Consider the following 18,303-nt stretch of genomic DNA (forward strand, 5'->3'; position numbering starts at 1 on the left):
GGAGTGAAACATTTTCAATTGATGGGTTTCCGAAGTATAACAACCAGTAAAAACAAAAAAGGGAGCCCTTTGAATATCAGAGGCCCCTGAACTCCAGCTTCCCCATATTTGATCTTATATATTCAGTGGACCATGGGGTACTGTGCTGTGCCAGTATCTCTATAATACAAAATATGAAGAGATTCAGGAATCCCTGATCTTTTTCTACAGAATATAAAAATAAGCTGTAATGGCAGCAAATCTGAATCCAGGATTGCAGGGTGTAGCTGTAGGAGGTGTTCAGTACAGCATATGAAACCCACTGACAAATCCAGATATATACTTGGGCAACATGCAGTACACCAATTTAAATTTTTATCATGTATACCCATGTAGACTTCAGTCTACACACGTCATAAATTTGCAGAAGTTTTATGCACATACACATAAATGCCATGCTATTGTAAGTTTTTGCTACAGCACCGAGATCAGAAAAAACTTTTGTTACAGAACTGGAAAAAATATGCAATTTTCTTCTTAACTGTTCATTCAGTGCTTCCTATCAGAGGTTACACAAAAATCACTCTACACAGTGAAGGCAGAGAGATCAGAGAAACAGCTTCAGAGACTTTAAAAGCTGCAGATGGAGTTGTAAAAACACCCCTGTTAGAACTGGTGCAATGCAGACATGCTAAATCATCACAGAACCAGAGAAGTAAGTCATCCATTTCTTTATTTTTTTTCTACAATGCTTCATTGTCTAAGGCAGGCTACATGCTCTGTAGTGAGGAGTCCCACTACATTTTTCTCATGCTACCTCTGGATGCTTAAGCAAATACCAACTGTAGCAGAAAAGTTGATGGTTAATTGCAATATCTGTTTAAGCATGTTTCCTATGAAATGTTAATGCCAAAACATCTGTAGAGCTGCCAAATACACTTTAGGAAGATTTTCTGCTTTCTATTGGTAGACAAATAAAAGACTAAAACTGTATCCTTCAAAGTAAAACCACTGTGAGAAGAAGAAGAAAATTTAGCAAAGTTTCCCCTATATGCAACACAGAAATGATCTACTCATATGTAATTAAACAGTACTCCTGTTTCATCCTTACATCTTGCCAGCTGTCTGGTATTCCCAACACCAATATAAAATAATTCCTCAGCCCCTTAGGTTTTTATATTTTTCAATCAAGTACTTAAAAATCACTTTACAGATCCTACTTAAGCTTCTGTTCCTTTTGACTTTACAATTCAATTGTAGTTTTACTTTGTCTGAAGCAGTGATTTTTACTCAGTACAGACTAGGACTTACTATGCTACCTATTGCCCAAGTATCTAGGTTTCTTTCAGCGGGTTTCATACACTGTTTGACAATGGCTCTTCTCTCATTTACAATGCATATATAATGTATTTTGAGATTAAAGAACATTTGCATGCCCTGTGCTTCAAAGGTCTAATATAGCAATTCTTATTCAAGCAGCAATTCCTATTCTATCTACCCATGGTGGTTCGGTGTCTATGGAAGTTTCAGAATGAAACACCTTTATCGTTTTGTCAGGGGAAAAAAAAAAAAAAAAGAAAAAATCTTCTTTGCATTAAGAAATCTTACCATGTTGTTACTGTCATACATTTTCTTGCTAGTAATTCTAGGGCATAATGTGTTGCTTGTGCTGCACTTTCTCCTAAGACAGTACCCACACTGATTGCCAACTCCAGTTCATTTCCACGAATCAGGTTTGCCATCGCAAGCTTGCTCAATGAAAAAAATTATATCATTAAGGGACACAAACATTTTGGGGGATTCACCATGTTGAGCATATGACATTCATTCATGAGATTGCTTTTTATAGAAGGACAAAATATGCATTGATTAAAGCAACATTATATATAATATGGATCTCTTAAATAAGTAAATAATAATGTAACACATGTTAATTTTTAAAATAACCAAATAGATTTCCTTTGGCAGAATCTTCCTTTATTCAACTAAAGAGATTACATAAATATCTTACCTAAAAAGCACAATAGCAATTACTTCTAGTCTTAAGTAAGGACACTAGCTTTCAGACTACACATTTCCCCTCTCTTTTGATGAAAGGAGACTCAAAAAACCCCACACTCAACCAGGAGGGACTCTCCTGTCCTTACCCTGTCTGAGCAACTCGAGTTGCTGATAGGCATAGCAGAATATTAAACAGTAAGAGACTACACAACAACCTGAAATATGTCTATTTTGAAATATGGCCATCAACTGATTATTGCTTTCTCTCTGAACAGCATATTAAGATGGAACTTTACTCATTTTAAGGCATAGAGGAGGAAGAACATGTTGAGTCAGCAACAACAAAATCCAGAGAGAATGAGGAAAAGAAACAATTTCTAAAACTACAAACAAAATTAAAATCTAATAACACGTTTCCTACATGTCAGCCCTGGTTTTGTACTGAGGGGTAGGGTTGTGGTGTTTTTTTTTCCTATTTACTTCATCAGTTAGACTGAAAATTCTTCAAGGCAGAGATTGCATCTTTTGTAGCACAATGAAGTTCCAGTTCTGAGTGGGTCTTTTGAGTCACCATAAACAGTAAACAGTAATATACATATACACGTAAGTATATACAAGATACCTAAGTATCTTACATTTTCTAATATAACATAATACTGTATATATGAAAATACAATTAAATATTACCATACTACTTGCTGTGCATGAGAGAAATGGAATTTAATAGTGGAATTCTGCTATTAACTTCAATATTTTAAGGGTCAAAGTCTCTACATAAATATATACAAAGCAAATAGCAAATAAAAATAATGCATTTTAGAATGTGGTACATACATTTTAAAAAAACACTTAACATGTGAAGATGTAAAAAGGAAGTTAATGTTGGTCTTTCCATAATTAAAGAGAAAAAAAAAGTTACCTCTATATTTTCAACAGCCAGATGGCAACATGCTGCAAGCACTGCATGGCCATCCTGGAAATACCATTCTGCCAGTTCTCTACTGACATTGTGCAGGAGTCTGCAAGAACAAACCATGAATTCTGCAAAGTCACTTAAAGGCTGGAGTTCTTTGGCTCTTATTTTATGTACAAGTCACCACATTTGCTTCTGTACCCTACAATTTCTATTTGACTTACAAGTAATGATACGACAAACTTTCAAAATGCATTCAGTTTGAGCTTCATCTGTCACTTAAACTGGTGCATATTCAGGTGGGTCAGTTTCCCAAAATCTACATCAGTATGGAAATGTCTCTTCAGATTGGCAGAAGAAAATATCAAATATCTGGATATTCATTCTGTATCTGTGAACACTGCATAAATATCTAATTGCTCAAAAACTGCATATGTAAACCACACAGTCTCCAAGGTTCTTTTGCTATCACACATATAACTTGATAATGTAATTTAGATTTTCGAGCACTGTTCTAAACAAGGAGACATGTACGGTTTCTTCAATGGGCACATACAACTAAAATATGGCCATTAGTGTACATTGTCAGAAACTTCACTGATGCTGAACGGCAACACTTCAGGAGGAGAAGATGCATAAAACAGGGTCTCACAGATACTTGTTAATGCTAAATCTTACTCTACTGGCCAAAAGTTCTAAGTTAATAAGCTACATATTCAAGTGCATAGGAATGCACCTTAAATATCAAGCAAGTGAAAAGAATATTTATAATTATAGTACATACATATGAAAAATCCAGGAGGAGGCATAACAGGGAAACTATTTGGCTAGTTGCCAACTCCATCAATTAAGTATCAGAAGACATAATATTTTGTCAAATTCTAACACTGCTGATACCAAATGAAACCTCTAAGGTTTGTTTCCTTGATGACTTTACATTCTACACTAAAATGAGGCTTTACATATAAACTAGAACAACTTACTCGTTATAATCATCTGTACTGTTTCCACCAGAATTTGAAGATCCACTTGTTGTGGAGAGAGTTGACATCTGTATATTTCCCTCACAAGCTGCCTAGAAGTGAATTAAAAAAAAAAGGATTAATGTACCAATCAAACTAAATATGAAATGTGACTTTTCAACAACAACAAAACAATCTAATATCTATAAAAATCCATCTAAAGCCCAGTTATAATAAAGGAAATGTTTAAACCAACGAACTTATTCATAGCTAAGTCCTGGCCTAGCTTTATCCAGCCATACAAGAAATTCTACAGAAGCAAGAAACCTCTTCCTTCCTACGCAAGTTGTACAGGATTTCCTGAGCATTCGAATATGCTTAAAATGGACAGTGGGGGCTACGACCTTAATTTTTACATCCAAAGCAGCAAGTGTCTGTGAGTGAAGGACAAACTCTGTAGATACTTCTCAGTAGGTATACCAGCAAATCTGGAAAGGTTTATATAGTAGCATAAGCTGAACCTTTTTCATGTCTGGCAACAAATGATTCCTAACATTAAGTGAGAAGATATCAGGGTGGGTTAAAAGGAATTTCTTTCATGTGTTTTAAGATGTAGCTGGAATAATATTAAAATTCAGTGCTCAGCTAAAAGGAAAAGCCCTGGTATTTTATATTGCCTGATTAAACCTCTGAGACAAAGACTATTCTCTGAATTGTAATAAAAGCAATCCCTGCAATGTTTCTCCTTGAAGAAAAAGTAAGATGTTTTTAAAGTTTTAAGGTGCTTTAAGGTTCAAATATTTTGAGTTTTTAAATTATGCCTACATCAAAGCTCCATTCTATGCACTATTCAGCTACTATTAGAAGAACAACATATACAGATAGACAATTTCTAACGGACAAATTCATGCATGAGATACCTTTTGGTGATTTCTGCAGAAAAACTGGTCAATACAATAAGAAAGTAAAGAGTAGGGTGTCATTCAGAAATTTTGCAAAAGTGAACAGAGTGAGCCTTTTCAATATGCTTGTCATCTTTAGAGTTAGAAACAAATAGCTAAATACTTCTCTCACACTGTTATATGTAATACCTGTGCAACAAGCAGAGCCTCTTTAAGCTGGCCTCTTGAGGTAAAGAAAGAAACTAATTTCTTCACATCTCCAATAGCTATACAGTATGGGATGACATCATCATTTTCTTCCTGAATTAACTGATCAGTTCTCCTAATTAAATAAATGAAAAAATAAACAAGAAAGATCTACACATATATCTGGTCATTAAGCTTCTTTCTATGGTGTAGGTGTTAGACGAAGCCATAGAAAGTTCACTGAAACCCATTTACCTTTCCAGACTTCAGAAGACTTACAGACCACAGATATTGTACTAAAGAGTTTCCAGTTAAAGCAGCAATTTATGCTCAACTCCTTAACTTGATTCCTGTACATAAAGTCATTGTTGAAATCCTCCACAGTTCCATCCCAAAGCTTACTCCACAAAAAATAACATAACTAGAATACTGTAAAAAAAGCCAAGTACAACTGACATTAATTGCCATTCTTCCTATTTGTCCGTGTCCTTTTACGAACAGAAGTGACAATTAAACGCATTTTTATTACCTTACCTTTGCATTAGCTTCCTCCAGTAATTCATCGACACGCCAGGTGCAACTGAGAGAGCTTTGTCCCACTAGAAGAAAGCAGCAATACACTTAACCCAATCATTTTATTTTGAGGAACAGCTGTATTTTTGATGAGTTTCATGTTTCTTCTATTAAAAACAAATTTGTCAAGAGGTTAAATAAGGAATAAGCTATGCATTAGACTGCATATGTTAAAAATAATATAATTGGAGCAATATTACCCTTTTCTGGACTTGAAACCCATTTTGTTGCTACCCTGTCTTTGCTAGGGTAGCAGGTTTTCATATTTTATTGTTCAACAATGTTCTGATATTTTACCTCTCCAAGTTCTACCATTAGTTCACAATATCGCTGAATTTGTCCTAATCTTAAATGTATTTCTGCAGCTTCTTTAAGCCTCTCCTCTTTGCTTGGTGCACCAATACCACCTCCGAACTTGGACATTTTTACTGTAGTCAGTTCTTGTGCCTTGGACTAAGGAAAAAAAAAAAGTTAAAAAATATAGTTTTCTATGATGAAAACAAGTTTTCTGAAGAATGAACCAGTGTCAAACATTAAAATGGCATATAAAAGCTATCACTTCAGACAAAAATCCTTTTGAGAAAAGGCTAATTGAAAGAGATTACAGTGAACTCATTAGAGCAGCTTACAATGAGATTACAGTGAGCTATTTATATTGTTAAAATTAACCGTGTTAATGTTTTGTTGCACACACATTTTTCCTCAATTATCTTCTTTAAATCTCTTTTATGTAAGTTTTTAATTCTCAGTCATTTATATAATAGTAATTCACCCAGATGCCCATCTTGATATTTGTGAAATTTCAAAAAAATATTTGTGAACATAAAATACACAGAGCTGGAAATTATATTAATACTTATTACCATTATAATGATATCCACTTAAAGAAAGAATAAAGACAGTAGGCTTAATGTGTGTCCTGATCAGTCATATCCCATTAACCTTATGGCCAATTTATTTTATATTCCCAACCACTGCAATTTTTGTAGTAGTTAAAGAGATAAGACTAAATTTCTCCATCTGGCAGAGTTTGAGAAAAAAGCTGCAACAAGATCACATTTAACATTAAAAAAAAAAAAGCAAAAGAAGCTTCACATTTCAGAATTCTCATTTTAATTCTAACCTCAACGTACATGTGATAGTGTTTGGCTATTCATGGCTCTATATATGAAGAATGGAGAACAAACTTTGAACATTCTTCACCAAAGTAAACTGCAGAAGACCAGTGGCAGTTGCTGATACAGGAAAAGGATCTTGAAAAGGATCTTGTTTGGTTGGTTGGTTGGTTTTGTTTTGTTTTGTTTTTTTTAAAAACCTGTGTTACTCTTTTACTTGGCACTTCTATCTTTGTAATTTTGATGCTGAATTCTCCAATATATCCTCTCTGTTCACTAGAAACAGAAAAGACACACTTGCCCTAGGTCCCTACTTCATTCTGAAATGTCTAGGTACTGTGATGCCATTACCCAGTTTCCTAAGGAAAAAATTGTATCAGCAGCCACATACAAGCAGCTGGCATCACCCTAACCCCTGTTTTCTCTTAAAGCTCTCAAGCAAGTTTCTGAGTCAGCAAAAAGGGGACAAAATGCTTTCAGTTAATGTGAACACTTAATCCAGATCCACAGAATGATCAGCAATTACTGTAGTTAATCTATGTAATCCAAGTTATAAATGCATGAAATCATGTTGCAGGGATAAACGGACTGGTTGCACTGTATGAGTCGAGAATGAATTTCTTCTCATGCTAACTGGCTGAGAAAGCTGCTTTTTGGACACATAGACATGTTCCCCCTCCCCCTGGCCCTTTCACAGTATTAACAGAGCAGTTGCTATTATTACAGTTAATGTCACCAATAAAAACTTCTTTTACTTAAGATTCATAAGGTATGAAGGACACTTTTTAACAGTCTGTGATTTTGCAAAAGAGACAGCCTGCAACAGCAAACACCAGGTGATATCTGGCAGGTATTCAGCCCTGGGGGTGGAAAGTAGGGAGTTATGCATTTCCTGATCCATGCAATAGATATGTCTCCTCTACTTCCAACCCAGTCATTAGAGTATGGGATTTTTCAGTATCCCTAAGAAATCCCTGCTAAAACCATGCATTCCCATAGTCTGTGCAAATTGTATGACTGGTTGTATATTCATATACGCAGCTACTCATAAATTCATGGCCTAGTACTTGAATTTCATGTTCACATCTGAGTCACTCTTCAGTTGCATATCTGTGCTAATGACAGGTTCTTGTTATTGCACTCCTTCTTCCACACAGCTACATGGCATATTTTTCTGACTCTCCTCCATTTTCAGACATGAATTCCTCTGTCTCTGCATCTGAACATAACTAAAACTTCCTGTTTACATACCCAAATAATTTTACTTCACTGAATATAAAAGCACAGCGTACGTAATAGGGAAGACAAACTTCCTTTGTAGCTCAAGCTGTAGTGATGCTTGCTTTGTAATTTTTTTTTCATTATTTTGAAAACTGCTTTTCTAGTTAATAAATGTAACCTAGCACCAGTGAGTGTGCATCAATTCACACAGACTTCCCTATAGATGCTGTTGTTCTAACAGACTAGCATTGCACAGTTAACTGATATTGCACAAATATCTTTAGACATAAAATAGACTGCAATTTTTGTAACACGTTAAATGTTATTTTTAAAGAGTGAAAGACTACGTGGGTTAACAACTATTTCACATACTATTTATGCCTCACTTACCATTCTAAATCTAGTGAGATGTTTCATGTGCATAATACCTTTGCAGTAGTTTTGTGGAAGCAAAGTGTCATCCTGTCCTTTTATTACAGCAACTAAATCCCACAAATTTTTGCTGCCTCCTGGAGGCTAAAATTGTTAGGGAAGAAAAGAGTTGTATTATAGTTATGTTCAACAGAGAAACTTGAATTCATAAAGACACTGGAAAACATGTCAGTCAATTCCAAGAAATACAATTTCAGACCATTTCAATATTAGAAGCTTTACTATGAAGAAATGAATTAGTTTAAGACATTACAACACCTTCAGTCTTCTTGAAGGCTGTGAAGACACAGCAAGATCCATGAACATTAGTATTTGATATGTGTGGACACAGAGGAAGGTTCATGTTTTCCATTTTGCTCCTAAAGGAATACAAGTGATCTGGTGGCTACTGCTGGCATAAAACAACATCCAGCTGCTGGGATGTAGGAGCTGCCCCAGTAATTGTTTAGCATTTTGTGTAAAGCAAAGGTGTGGGCCAGGTAAAAAACAACTTCAAGACTCGAATGTCACAACCTGTTTTACTATTTTAATATTAAATCTTAAAATACCCACAAATGGTATATCTGTATATGCACAAAATCTTGCAGGCTGTCAAGGTTTTGTTTTGTTTTGCTTTGTTTTAAATAATTTTAAGCATTTTTATTGGTTTTACATTTGAATCAATCCTGTAGAACTAGGACAGTGGTTTAACATTCAGTGAGGTCTAGAAGAGACTAATTAAAAGCTTAAAAATAATCATTAGATCTTTGACCTGAAGGAGCTTTTCTAAGAATAACAGGATCACAAATTTAGAAGTCTAATTATTTCTGAGCTGGTAAAAAGCAGAAGATCCTACTAGGAAAAAAAAAAAAAAAAAAAGAGACCATTCCCTCTTTCACAGTCTGTTAAAGCTCTTATACTTGACTCTCCATAGTTTAATCACAACACTTGATTTTCTGGACTCAAAAAATACTGACCACAGTTGATCACAAGAAATTTTTGTCCTTTGAAAATTTTAATATTCTTATAATGGTTCTATCATTGAATTGACATGGGACATCAAAACGTATAACTTCTGTGAAACAAGGAATCTCATAAAAATATCCTTTAATAAACCAGGAAATTTCAAGATTTGTAATTGAGGAATATTGTTTCAGCATTTCTAAATCATAGACTTCAATTTAGCTAGAAATCAAAACTAATATTTCAGATGAACTAGGACTTTGTAGATCAGTGTAGTGACTTGAATTACAACAGTGCTTGAGACAGCTGTGGTTCTTGGTCATTTTTGTCCTTATTCTACCTCAAGTTCAGCTCCTATGCAGGTAAGCACTCACAGGGACCCACTAGTTTATCTTTTTAACTCAACTGCACAGAGATGCTGCAGTGATTTAAGGAAATATTACTGTGCAATGGAGCAAAGGCTCCATTGGGTGGATACTGGAGCATGATTCATCCAGATCTACAGCTCCTAGAAGGTAATACAGCAGTTTTAGCACATGCATTTGGGCAGTTCGAACATCCATCTCTTCGATGGATTAAAATTTAAAACTCCAATGTAGATTGATAAAATACATATTTTAATTTTATTCAATAGAAAATTCTTGTCAAATCAAACTTGCACTATGGAAAATTAAATTATTCCACCTATTGCACTTTGGGAAAAATTTGTGTTCACAACTGACGAACAATTCAGTCATGGACACTTCTACATGTGTAACTGTTAAAGAGGCAGAATTGATTTTTTCATATTTTTGAGCTCCCTTTAAGAGAAAAAAATGGTAGAAAAGAAATTTCAGTTTTGGAGACTGTCTTCAGAAGATAAAGTCATGCACACTGACAACATCCTTACATTTGCAGAATACTTACTGAAAAACATTCTGAAAACCACCTTAGTTTTTTTTCTCGAGGATTTCCTGACAATTTTTCCAGTTCTTGTTTAATATCCCTGGAAACTTTACCACACAGCAAAGGAGGAACACCAGATTCTACAGCACGATCTAAAACACACAGAGGTTTATACATGAAAATTAAAAAACAACAAAAAAAGGTAGCATAATAAAATACAGAAAATTAAAACAACTGTATATACAATTTACTTACCTGTATTACCGATAATCTCATCCCAACATCTATCTGCTAAGATATTTATTTGTACCGGGTTTATAAGAGGTGTCAATGACCAGAGCCTCACAGTGGAGTCACGAGAGCAAGATGCCATAGTAAATGGACGACTGGGATGACAGGTTAATCCTAGCAGAGAGGGCATTTAAAAAACGTAGTCAAATAATTAGGTTTATCTAATAACCAGTTTGATTAAATTATCTTATATTTTAAAAAATATTTTAAAATGGATTTCAATACAGAAGTAAACGAAATTTTAAAATATTACCATATACATCTGCACCATGATCATAAACTGTGTCCAAACATGTTCCATCTCTTGTGTCCCAGACTCGAATTGTATAGTCCCAACTGCCAGATATTAGAAGGTAAGGGATTTCAGGATTCCACAGCAGTCCCCGTACTGGAGCTGTATGTCCACTAAGAACATTTATACACGTATCCTGTGTGTAATCCCATATTCGAACAGTACTGAAACAGGATAAATGAGACCTATGTCCATCAAATCACCCACTGAAATATGATTTATCTCACTTCTTAATATTAATATTAAGCGATATTCTGAACTTAATTTATCAGAATATTTATTTGCAATATGTTGTCAAAACCAACAAAACTGAAATACCTAACACCCTTTAAAAATCTCCACAGATTATACTTATTCTTTTGAAAGACATCAAATAAGAGCAGGCCTTGCACCCATATTTTTAGACATAAGGTAAGCATGTGGTATCCTCCTTGTAGCATTCCTAGGAGTAACATGTATCAGTCACTGACTCTGTTCTTGGGAAAGCATTTGGAAAGTTGCATTGCTACAGCAGTTATGACAATTTTAGGTAATTATCCTGCTGCCCAGCTATATTAAGCTAACAGTAAAGCTACAGCCTCAATTTGAACAAGGCATAGATTTAGATTATTATATTATTCACAGAGTTTTTGAAGGTGTCAGCACTAAAGATCATAAGTTCCTCTAATAATCTCACTTGAGGTTTTAAGTCTTCTAAAAGTTCAGAAATACACACCCATCATCAGAGCCACTGCAGAGGATTCCTTCTCTCAGAGGAGACCACCGTACATGAAACACCTTGGCAGTATGCCCTGTAAAAACTTTCAGTGGCTGATCAGAGTTGGTTGCCAAGTAGTAAACACGAACATTTTTATCCTCACAACCAGTAGCTATCATATCTCTGCAAAACAAAAATAGTAAAATCCTCAGTCTCTGAGATCACAAGTACCTATGTTTAACAATAAATATTACGCTGATTTTGCAATTTACTTTAAAAAACAGCTTAGTTTTGCTCCTCCTTTGTTTTTTTTTTTTTTGAGGTAATTATTGATAAACTAACTAAATGTGCTAAATCAGAAGAAAACCTGATAAAGATCCATTAGTTGCAACAGGGAATAGTATTTGCACTAGTTTGCCCAAGCACCCAACACACGACTATTAAGAGATTAAATTATTGTATAACTGTTTTTTGACTAAAAGCTCTCGTCCTGTTATTAGGAATTATCTGCAAAGTTAACACATATCATGGTGTATTTATAATAGTTGCTTGCTATATCTTCAGCTTAGCAGACATTAACAGAAAGCCAATCTAAAACTTCCTTTCCTGGTACCGAATGTCTGCTTTTTTCCCCCTATTAATATCCAGAGAGATAATTATTTTTTCTCCCATCAATATGAAAATATTCTCTTTTGAAAGTTAAGTAGCCCTTGTTCTACTTCCTACTCCACACATTAACATGATGGCCAATGAAATACAGTACTAGGAATACAGAGCTGCTACAGACATATCCTACTGTGGAAAAGAAACAATATCAGTGCTCTAACATTACAGTAAATATCACATTCTAAATAACACTGTTATTTTATTGGTAAACAATTTAAATAGTAACTATTATCAATTATTTGTGTTGATTTTTACTTACTTGTTGTTTTGGCTCCAGTCACAGCCAAACACTGCAGCTGGATGCTTGTACTTGTGAAGAACCTTGCCATCGATAGTTCGAATAATACTGAAACCAATTACAACATAATACTATGAGGAAAAAAAGCATTCTGAGTAGGCTATCCAAAAGTCAAGTTTGATTCTGTGCAAATAAGTCAGATAGCAAAAAAGCATACAGAAAGAATATGAGATATCTTTACTCCTACAACCCCTCAACTACAAAGCTAACTATATATTTCCCAAGAAAACATGTAATTGGATCATGTTTCCTTGTTCCTTCAGAGGAGCTGTAAAATGTCCACTCTGGTATCTCCCTCCTTGAAAGGATCCCTCACAGCCCAAAAATCTAAGTTGTAGCTATGGCCTTACAGTACAAACTGATCTTTAGGGTTAAAGAAAAAAAAGTTGATCGATTGTTTTCTAAAATTCATGCTCTTGTTATGTTTGAGCTGAAGTAGCATGGGTAGCAAATGAAAAGAATGATTTAAAAATATACTGAAAGACAAATGCAAAATCAGTCTCAATCGGCATTTGCAAGTTTTTACGATTTATATATTTTTACTTCTATGCTCCTGTAATAGTAGAATTGCAATTACTTTTTTTTTTTTTCTAAAATAGTGATTCCTAGTCCTTGAAATAACAAACTTCAAAAATTTTAAAAATTAAGGCAAGTAAAGTGGGATAGCTTTTGTGTCCTCCATATCTACAGAAAAAAAAAACCCTAGAAAAATATTATTGGCTAAATAAAAATCAATATTCAGTTTTACTGTCAGAGTATCTTAGATGTTATTCCTTTTGCAAAAATGTCCTTTTTTTTTTTCTTAAAATCATGAAAAACATATTCTAAAAAATACAGAAGATTAATACAAACCCAGTTTTGGCCAGTAGGAAGAGTGCTAATATTATTCACTGATAGTACTGTCAAAGTTTACTGACTTGAAAAGGGCATTTAGCATTTTGTTTTTCTTCCAATAACACTCACCAAAATCCATCACTGCTGCAGGTTGCTATTCTTTTGGAATCTTTATGACTCCAGGCAATGCAGAAGATTCCATTCTTTCCATGCTTCAAAAAATGCAAAATACCTATCAATAAGAAATAATTCACCCCTTTTTCTCTCATCTATTGACTCATCTTTTTGATTTTATTCTCCTATGGGCTTCAGCCCTTTTCTCCCAGGAAAGTACACTGTAAAAAAACACATTCTAATGAGTCCCCAACATAGCTGGGATATTTGAGAATCCATGTCCAAAAAAACTGGACTGGGGACAGATACAGTAAAACTTCCATAGTGTCCGGGATCCAAGAGACAAAACTGGTTTAAGTTGAAGAATCAGCAACCCATAAGTATATGAACCTGAAGCTTTAATAAAGCTTAGCTACTTGTTGGAATAATGAAGTTAGTGGGCATGAGTAATTGTGGTATGTGAAAACTTAGGTGGAATGTATACCAGGATAAGTGTTTGAGAAAATACGTTTAGTAGCACAAGTGCAAATCTTCTGAGTGTTAGAACTCAGGAACTCCCGAATATATATGAAAATCCATTTTCTGCCCCTCCCTCTTCCACCACCCAGTCCCTATCTTCTTAAAGAGCATACTTTGTCCTCTGATACAGCTGTCACAATTATGTCTGTAGAATCTGAAGATTACAGCTATATACTAAGAATACAGAAAACAGCTCCAATATGTTACTGTTTAAAGACTTGGGAGTGCCTGCACAGATATCAGGTAATACAAGGCATGATGCTAAATAAGGCAAACTGTTTAGTGTGCTGCAAAATTGAGCTTTATTGGTCCAGACTTCAGGGACTGAAACTTTTTTCTGGGCCTTATGTTTGAAAATACATAACATCATTTTACATTTTGATACCCAGTTTAAGTCTATATATCCATACACTTATACACATTTAAGAAAGAAGAAGCTATGCTTTTGCTGTTTGCCACTAAAGGACCAATTTTAAGATAACAAAGACTATCTGGTGCTTCATCATTCTCATGCCATAAACCCAGTCTGAAGAAGTAAAAATACTTCTGCTTCAGAGACAGATTGGCAACCACAGAATTCTTTCTATAGGTTTTCATTTTATAGCACCTTTTAAAAAACATGAACTTTGACCCATCTTTATTTGTTGACATTAGAAGGAACAACTAACTTGCATTTCATATAGACAATAAAGAGAAGTAATCTCATCTTACCTCACTGAATCTGGTTATCATTTTGCCTTTTAGGACATCCCAGATAAAGCCACCATTTCTGGATGTTGCACCTGCTATGCAGTTCAGGTCTCCTTTAGAGAAAGATATTTGTAAGATCACAGTATTTTTTGACGAATATGTTTCTACTTAAATTCAAGAAATGTAATTTAAACAGAAGACATCAATGTCACATAAACAAGAGTTTTTCATAGTTTAAGGCCAGCATTTGATATGAAGTCACAAGCATCAATTTCAACAAAAGCCCAACCTGCTTTTCTACATTCCTGTTTTGAGGAAAGTGTAAAATGAAAGTTGTATTGTTACAAAAAGTATTCTCAATGCCCACTGAAAGTCTTGCAGTTAAGGTAAAAAGAAAATAATATCCATGATGCATACGACTCAAACTGAAAAAGAGATACAATCTCATTGTTCTAAGCTTAAATTTGTAGCCACTAGAAAATTTTCTTTTAAAGTTCACTATGTACTAAAACAAGTCAGGAAGAATGCAACAGAACACACAGCAGTACTTTGTTTTCTTAATCTTGTACCACTGCGGCATCTAAGCCCATCCAGAATGTAGCTGAATTTTTAATCACACTCTACAGAGTGGAAATTATGGACATATGACTCCAGACTGAAAACCTGAAACTGAATACAGGCCTGATCCAAAAGCCATCAAATTCTCCTCAAAGTCACCCTCTGTCACAATACAGCTGTACTTTTTCTAAATAGCTATATGGCACTTTCATACATAAGATTTGACTGCTACTTTATACCATAGTTCAGAGGCAGAAAACGTACTCTATGCAGGACGATGCTAGAAAGGTACATATCTAAGATGGAAAGAAATTCAGGCAGGACGACAGGGAAATTAAAAAAAAAAAAAGAGTAATCACTATGTTCAAAGGTCTTTTGAGACCAAAATCAAATGGTGGCATGAATTGGATTATATGTTAAGAATGAAGACCAATGACAGTACTAGGTAGAGAGGAACTCTCTAGGAGTAAGCAATGTGAAAGAAGCAGGAAAAGTTCTGTCTGGTATGGACATCAATTTTGGACAGGATGGTGAAGAACTGAAATTAAAGCATATGCTTCCAATTATCTTAAATTAACTTCCTAAAAAACCTCAAAACCTTACAGTATAAAACTTGAAAAGCACCCCCACATTGAAAAAAACTGTTTTCTCCATGTGAGATACTACTACAAACTGAATTTAAATTTCAAAACAGAATAACACAAAAACCCCACTGTATTTCATATTGCCATAATTTCCATATAGCAAGACAAATTACCTGTGAAAAGAAACAAAGTGGAAGAGACTCTTTGAAATGAAAAAAAGTGCAAATTCATTTCACATAAGTAAACTACATTAAGCTTCCCACCACAATATTTTTTTCATGTCTGCTGTTATTTCTCAGAGTTTAAAAGCACAGGAAGAGCAATGAGTGGAATTAGTTAGACCTTTTGAAAAATGCACCTACTCTAGAAGGACTAACACGCACAAGAAAGCCTACCTATCATCAACTATTGACATCAGTAACTATCAGAAACGTACTCCCAGGTTCACCTAAGTATGTTGCAGAACAGTTTTAAGGAGAAAATTTCCCACTGACTTCAGTGAGTTCTCTAAGAAAAAAATACATGTTTTGCAGAAAAGGTGTTCCCTATTCTAATAAACTAAAAGTAGAGCTCTTCAGTGATTGGAATTCTACACAAAGAAAGAAGAGTAAGAACTAACCACATATGTTTCACTTTTTCAGCAAAAAATAGAATCTCAATTCCTTTAATAAGCTGCTCCCCAGGCAAAGAAAGTCTTTTGATCGTCTGCTTCATGTAACGCAAGAAAGGCTCTACAGATTTTGTGCCTTCCAATCTGAGCCATTATGAAATGCTGAGATAATTCCTCATAAAGGTGAGCCTCAACAAGGTCTGAAGCATTGAATTCTACAAGTTTCACAGATAATAATTTCATTGTGTTTAAAGTTTATAGGATACACTTCTATCAAACTAATACTTTTATAACACAAATTGCTGCTAGTCAGTGCTAATTCAAAGAACATTTAGACCTAAAGCAAAATATTCTTACCTGGAGCCCAAGAAAGGGAATAAATAACCCCCTCATTACCAGGAGATGTGTAAACTGCTGTTAAAGTATTTACGTCCCAAACTTTTATTGTGCCATCAAATGAAGCTGTAGCAAGAAGATCAGGGTTATCAGGTTTGAATTTGCAATCAAAGATGGTCTCAACATGTCCCTTAAATGAAACAAATATTTAATCCATTTTTATTACATTTGGTCTTTTTCAGAAGTCCAACTGTAGATCAAACTCTGAAATACATTGTATTCTAACCTGTCAGATAAATTATGAGTTCAAAATAACCTGTAGGTTATGGCTCATCAGTTAAAATCAAAAGGCATAAAATAGCTTGGACTATAACACTCCTTTTCAAAGATGTTTATTAAAGACAGGAAATTTCTACCTTGAAACAACAGGATGATGCAATACTACAGACATTTTAGCATTTTCCATTGAAACCTAGTTGCTAACAAATAGAATTAAAAAAAATAAGCTAAAACAACTGAGAATTTTTTTTTTTTTTTAAAAACAGGAATAATTTTGCCCTTTTAGGTAGAAAGCATCCAACTGAAAAAAAAAACTTTGTATGCTGATGATGTTTTACAAGATTTCTAGCATTCCATTCAGTTCTCTATGCTCGAAATACAATCTATACTCTATTGCAGTTTAAACTTCAATCCATTAGAAATTCCACATGTCAATTGCTTGTTTTCCAAGGCATGCATTTTTAGAATTTAACTTGATATATACATGAGAAACAGATCATATGTAGGAAACTTTTTAAGCCTCAGTTGCTTTATGGGACCAAAACCATTAAAAATTTAAAAAGAACACCAACCAGAAGTCTCTACCCAAACACCTGTGGGAGTACAGCTGAAAATTATTCCAGTTTTTCCAATGAAAAGGGATGAGGGAAAGAGGAAAACAGAAGAATCCCCAAGAATAACCAAAAGCCCAGTGAAGAGGTTCACTTAATACGCGATAAACCCAGTTTTGAATTTCTGCTTCAAAGAAGATTTAGTAATTTGTTTTTTGTCATTTTAAACTGCGTGATCTCACCATCTGTGTAGCATAAATTTTTCTCTCTGATATGACTAGAACCTTTATCTGGATTATAGAAAACCTGCGAGGTCATCAAATTAAAATTTCAACTAAAAAAAAAAAAAAACAACAAACCATCAAGCCCTTAAATCTTCATTTCTGGATAAAAACTGCCAGAATACTTCCAACAGGATTCAGTCTTTTTCAATAAAGAATTACTTTCAACTTCAGAACGGTCATTTTGCTTCCTAGAAATCTAGTCTCTTGAATGACAGAAACTGGTTCACAGTGCTGTGAAGACTTCATTCTCCATGTTTTTGCTTTTAGAAGAAAGTATACAAGCCAAATAAACTCTCATTCCAAAGACAGAGATGAAACGTACCACATCTCTAAGGAAATCCCATTTTTTGGCTCCCATGTCATAAAGCCCCACTCCACCATCCATGAAGCAACAGACAGCATGACCAGGAGGAAGAGAAAATGCTTGGTTTTGAGTTAAAGTTGGAGGAGGAACAGCCTCACTTGTTGAGGATGTGTGGCGACTTTTAGTAGGATACTGTGATGAATGTGCTTAAGAACAACAACAACAAAAAAAAGCAAAAGATATTAAAAAAACAAAATATAAAAACTGATAATATTTTTTAAAATT

At 34.5% G+C, this 18,303-nt stretch overlaps 1 protein-coding gene across 4 annotated transcripts in view; it reads right to left on the reverse strand.

Moving 5' to 3' along the window:
• WDR17 (WD repeat domain 17) overlaps positions 1-18,303 on the reverse strand; it is a 55,565-nt gene that overhangs the window by 10,257 nt on the left and 27,005 nt on the right. For all 4 annotated transcript variants that reach the window (XM_071807690.1, XM_065837719.2, XM_071807688.1 and 1 more), the window contains exons 7-22: positions 18,037-18,224; positions 16,622-16,790; positions 14,534-14,625; positions 13,319-13,401; positions 12,317-12,403; positions 11,410-11,574; positions 10,656-10,858; positions 10,367-10,516; positions 10,133-10,263; positions 8,243-8,368; positions 5,814-5,969; positions 5,478-5,542; positions 4,947-5,079; positions 3,877-3,968; positions 2,900-2,999; positions 1,588-1,727 (exon numbers count right to left, since the gene is read on the reverse strand). In XM_071807690.1, the coding sequence (XP_071663791.1) occupies positions 1,588-1,727; positions 2,900-2,999; positions 3,877-3,968; positions 4,947-5,079; positions 5,478-5,542; positions 5,814-5,969; positions 8,243-8,368; positions 10,133-10,263; positions 10,367-10,516; positions 10,656-10,858; positions 11,410-11,574; positions 12,317-12,403; positions 13,319-13,401; positions 14,534-14,625; positions 16,622-16,790; positions 18,037-18,224 (2,080 nt within the window). The remainder of the gene's footprint in view (positions 1-1,587; positions 1,728-2,899; positions 3,000-3,876; positions 3,969-4,946; positions 5,080-5,477; positions 5,543-5,813; positions 5,970-8,242; positions 8,369-10,132; positions 10,264-10,366; positions 10,517-10,655; positions 10,859-11,409; positions 11,575-12,316; positions 12,404-13,318; positions 13,402-14,533; positions 14,626-16,621; positions 16,791-18,036; positions 18,225-18,303) is intronic.

This window comes from Patagioenas fasciata, chromosome 4 (assembly GCF_037038585.1).
Source record: "Patagioenas fasciata isolate bPatFas1 chromosome 4, bPatFas1.hap1, whole genome shotgun sequence".
Classification (NCBI taxonomy): domain Eukaryota; kingdom Metazoa; phylum Chordata; class Aves; order Columbiformes; family Columbidae; genus Patagioenas; species Patagioenas fasciata.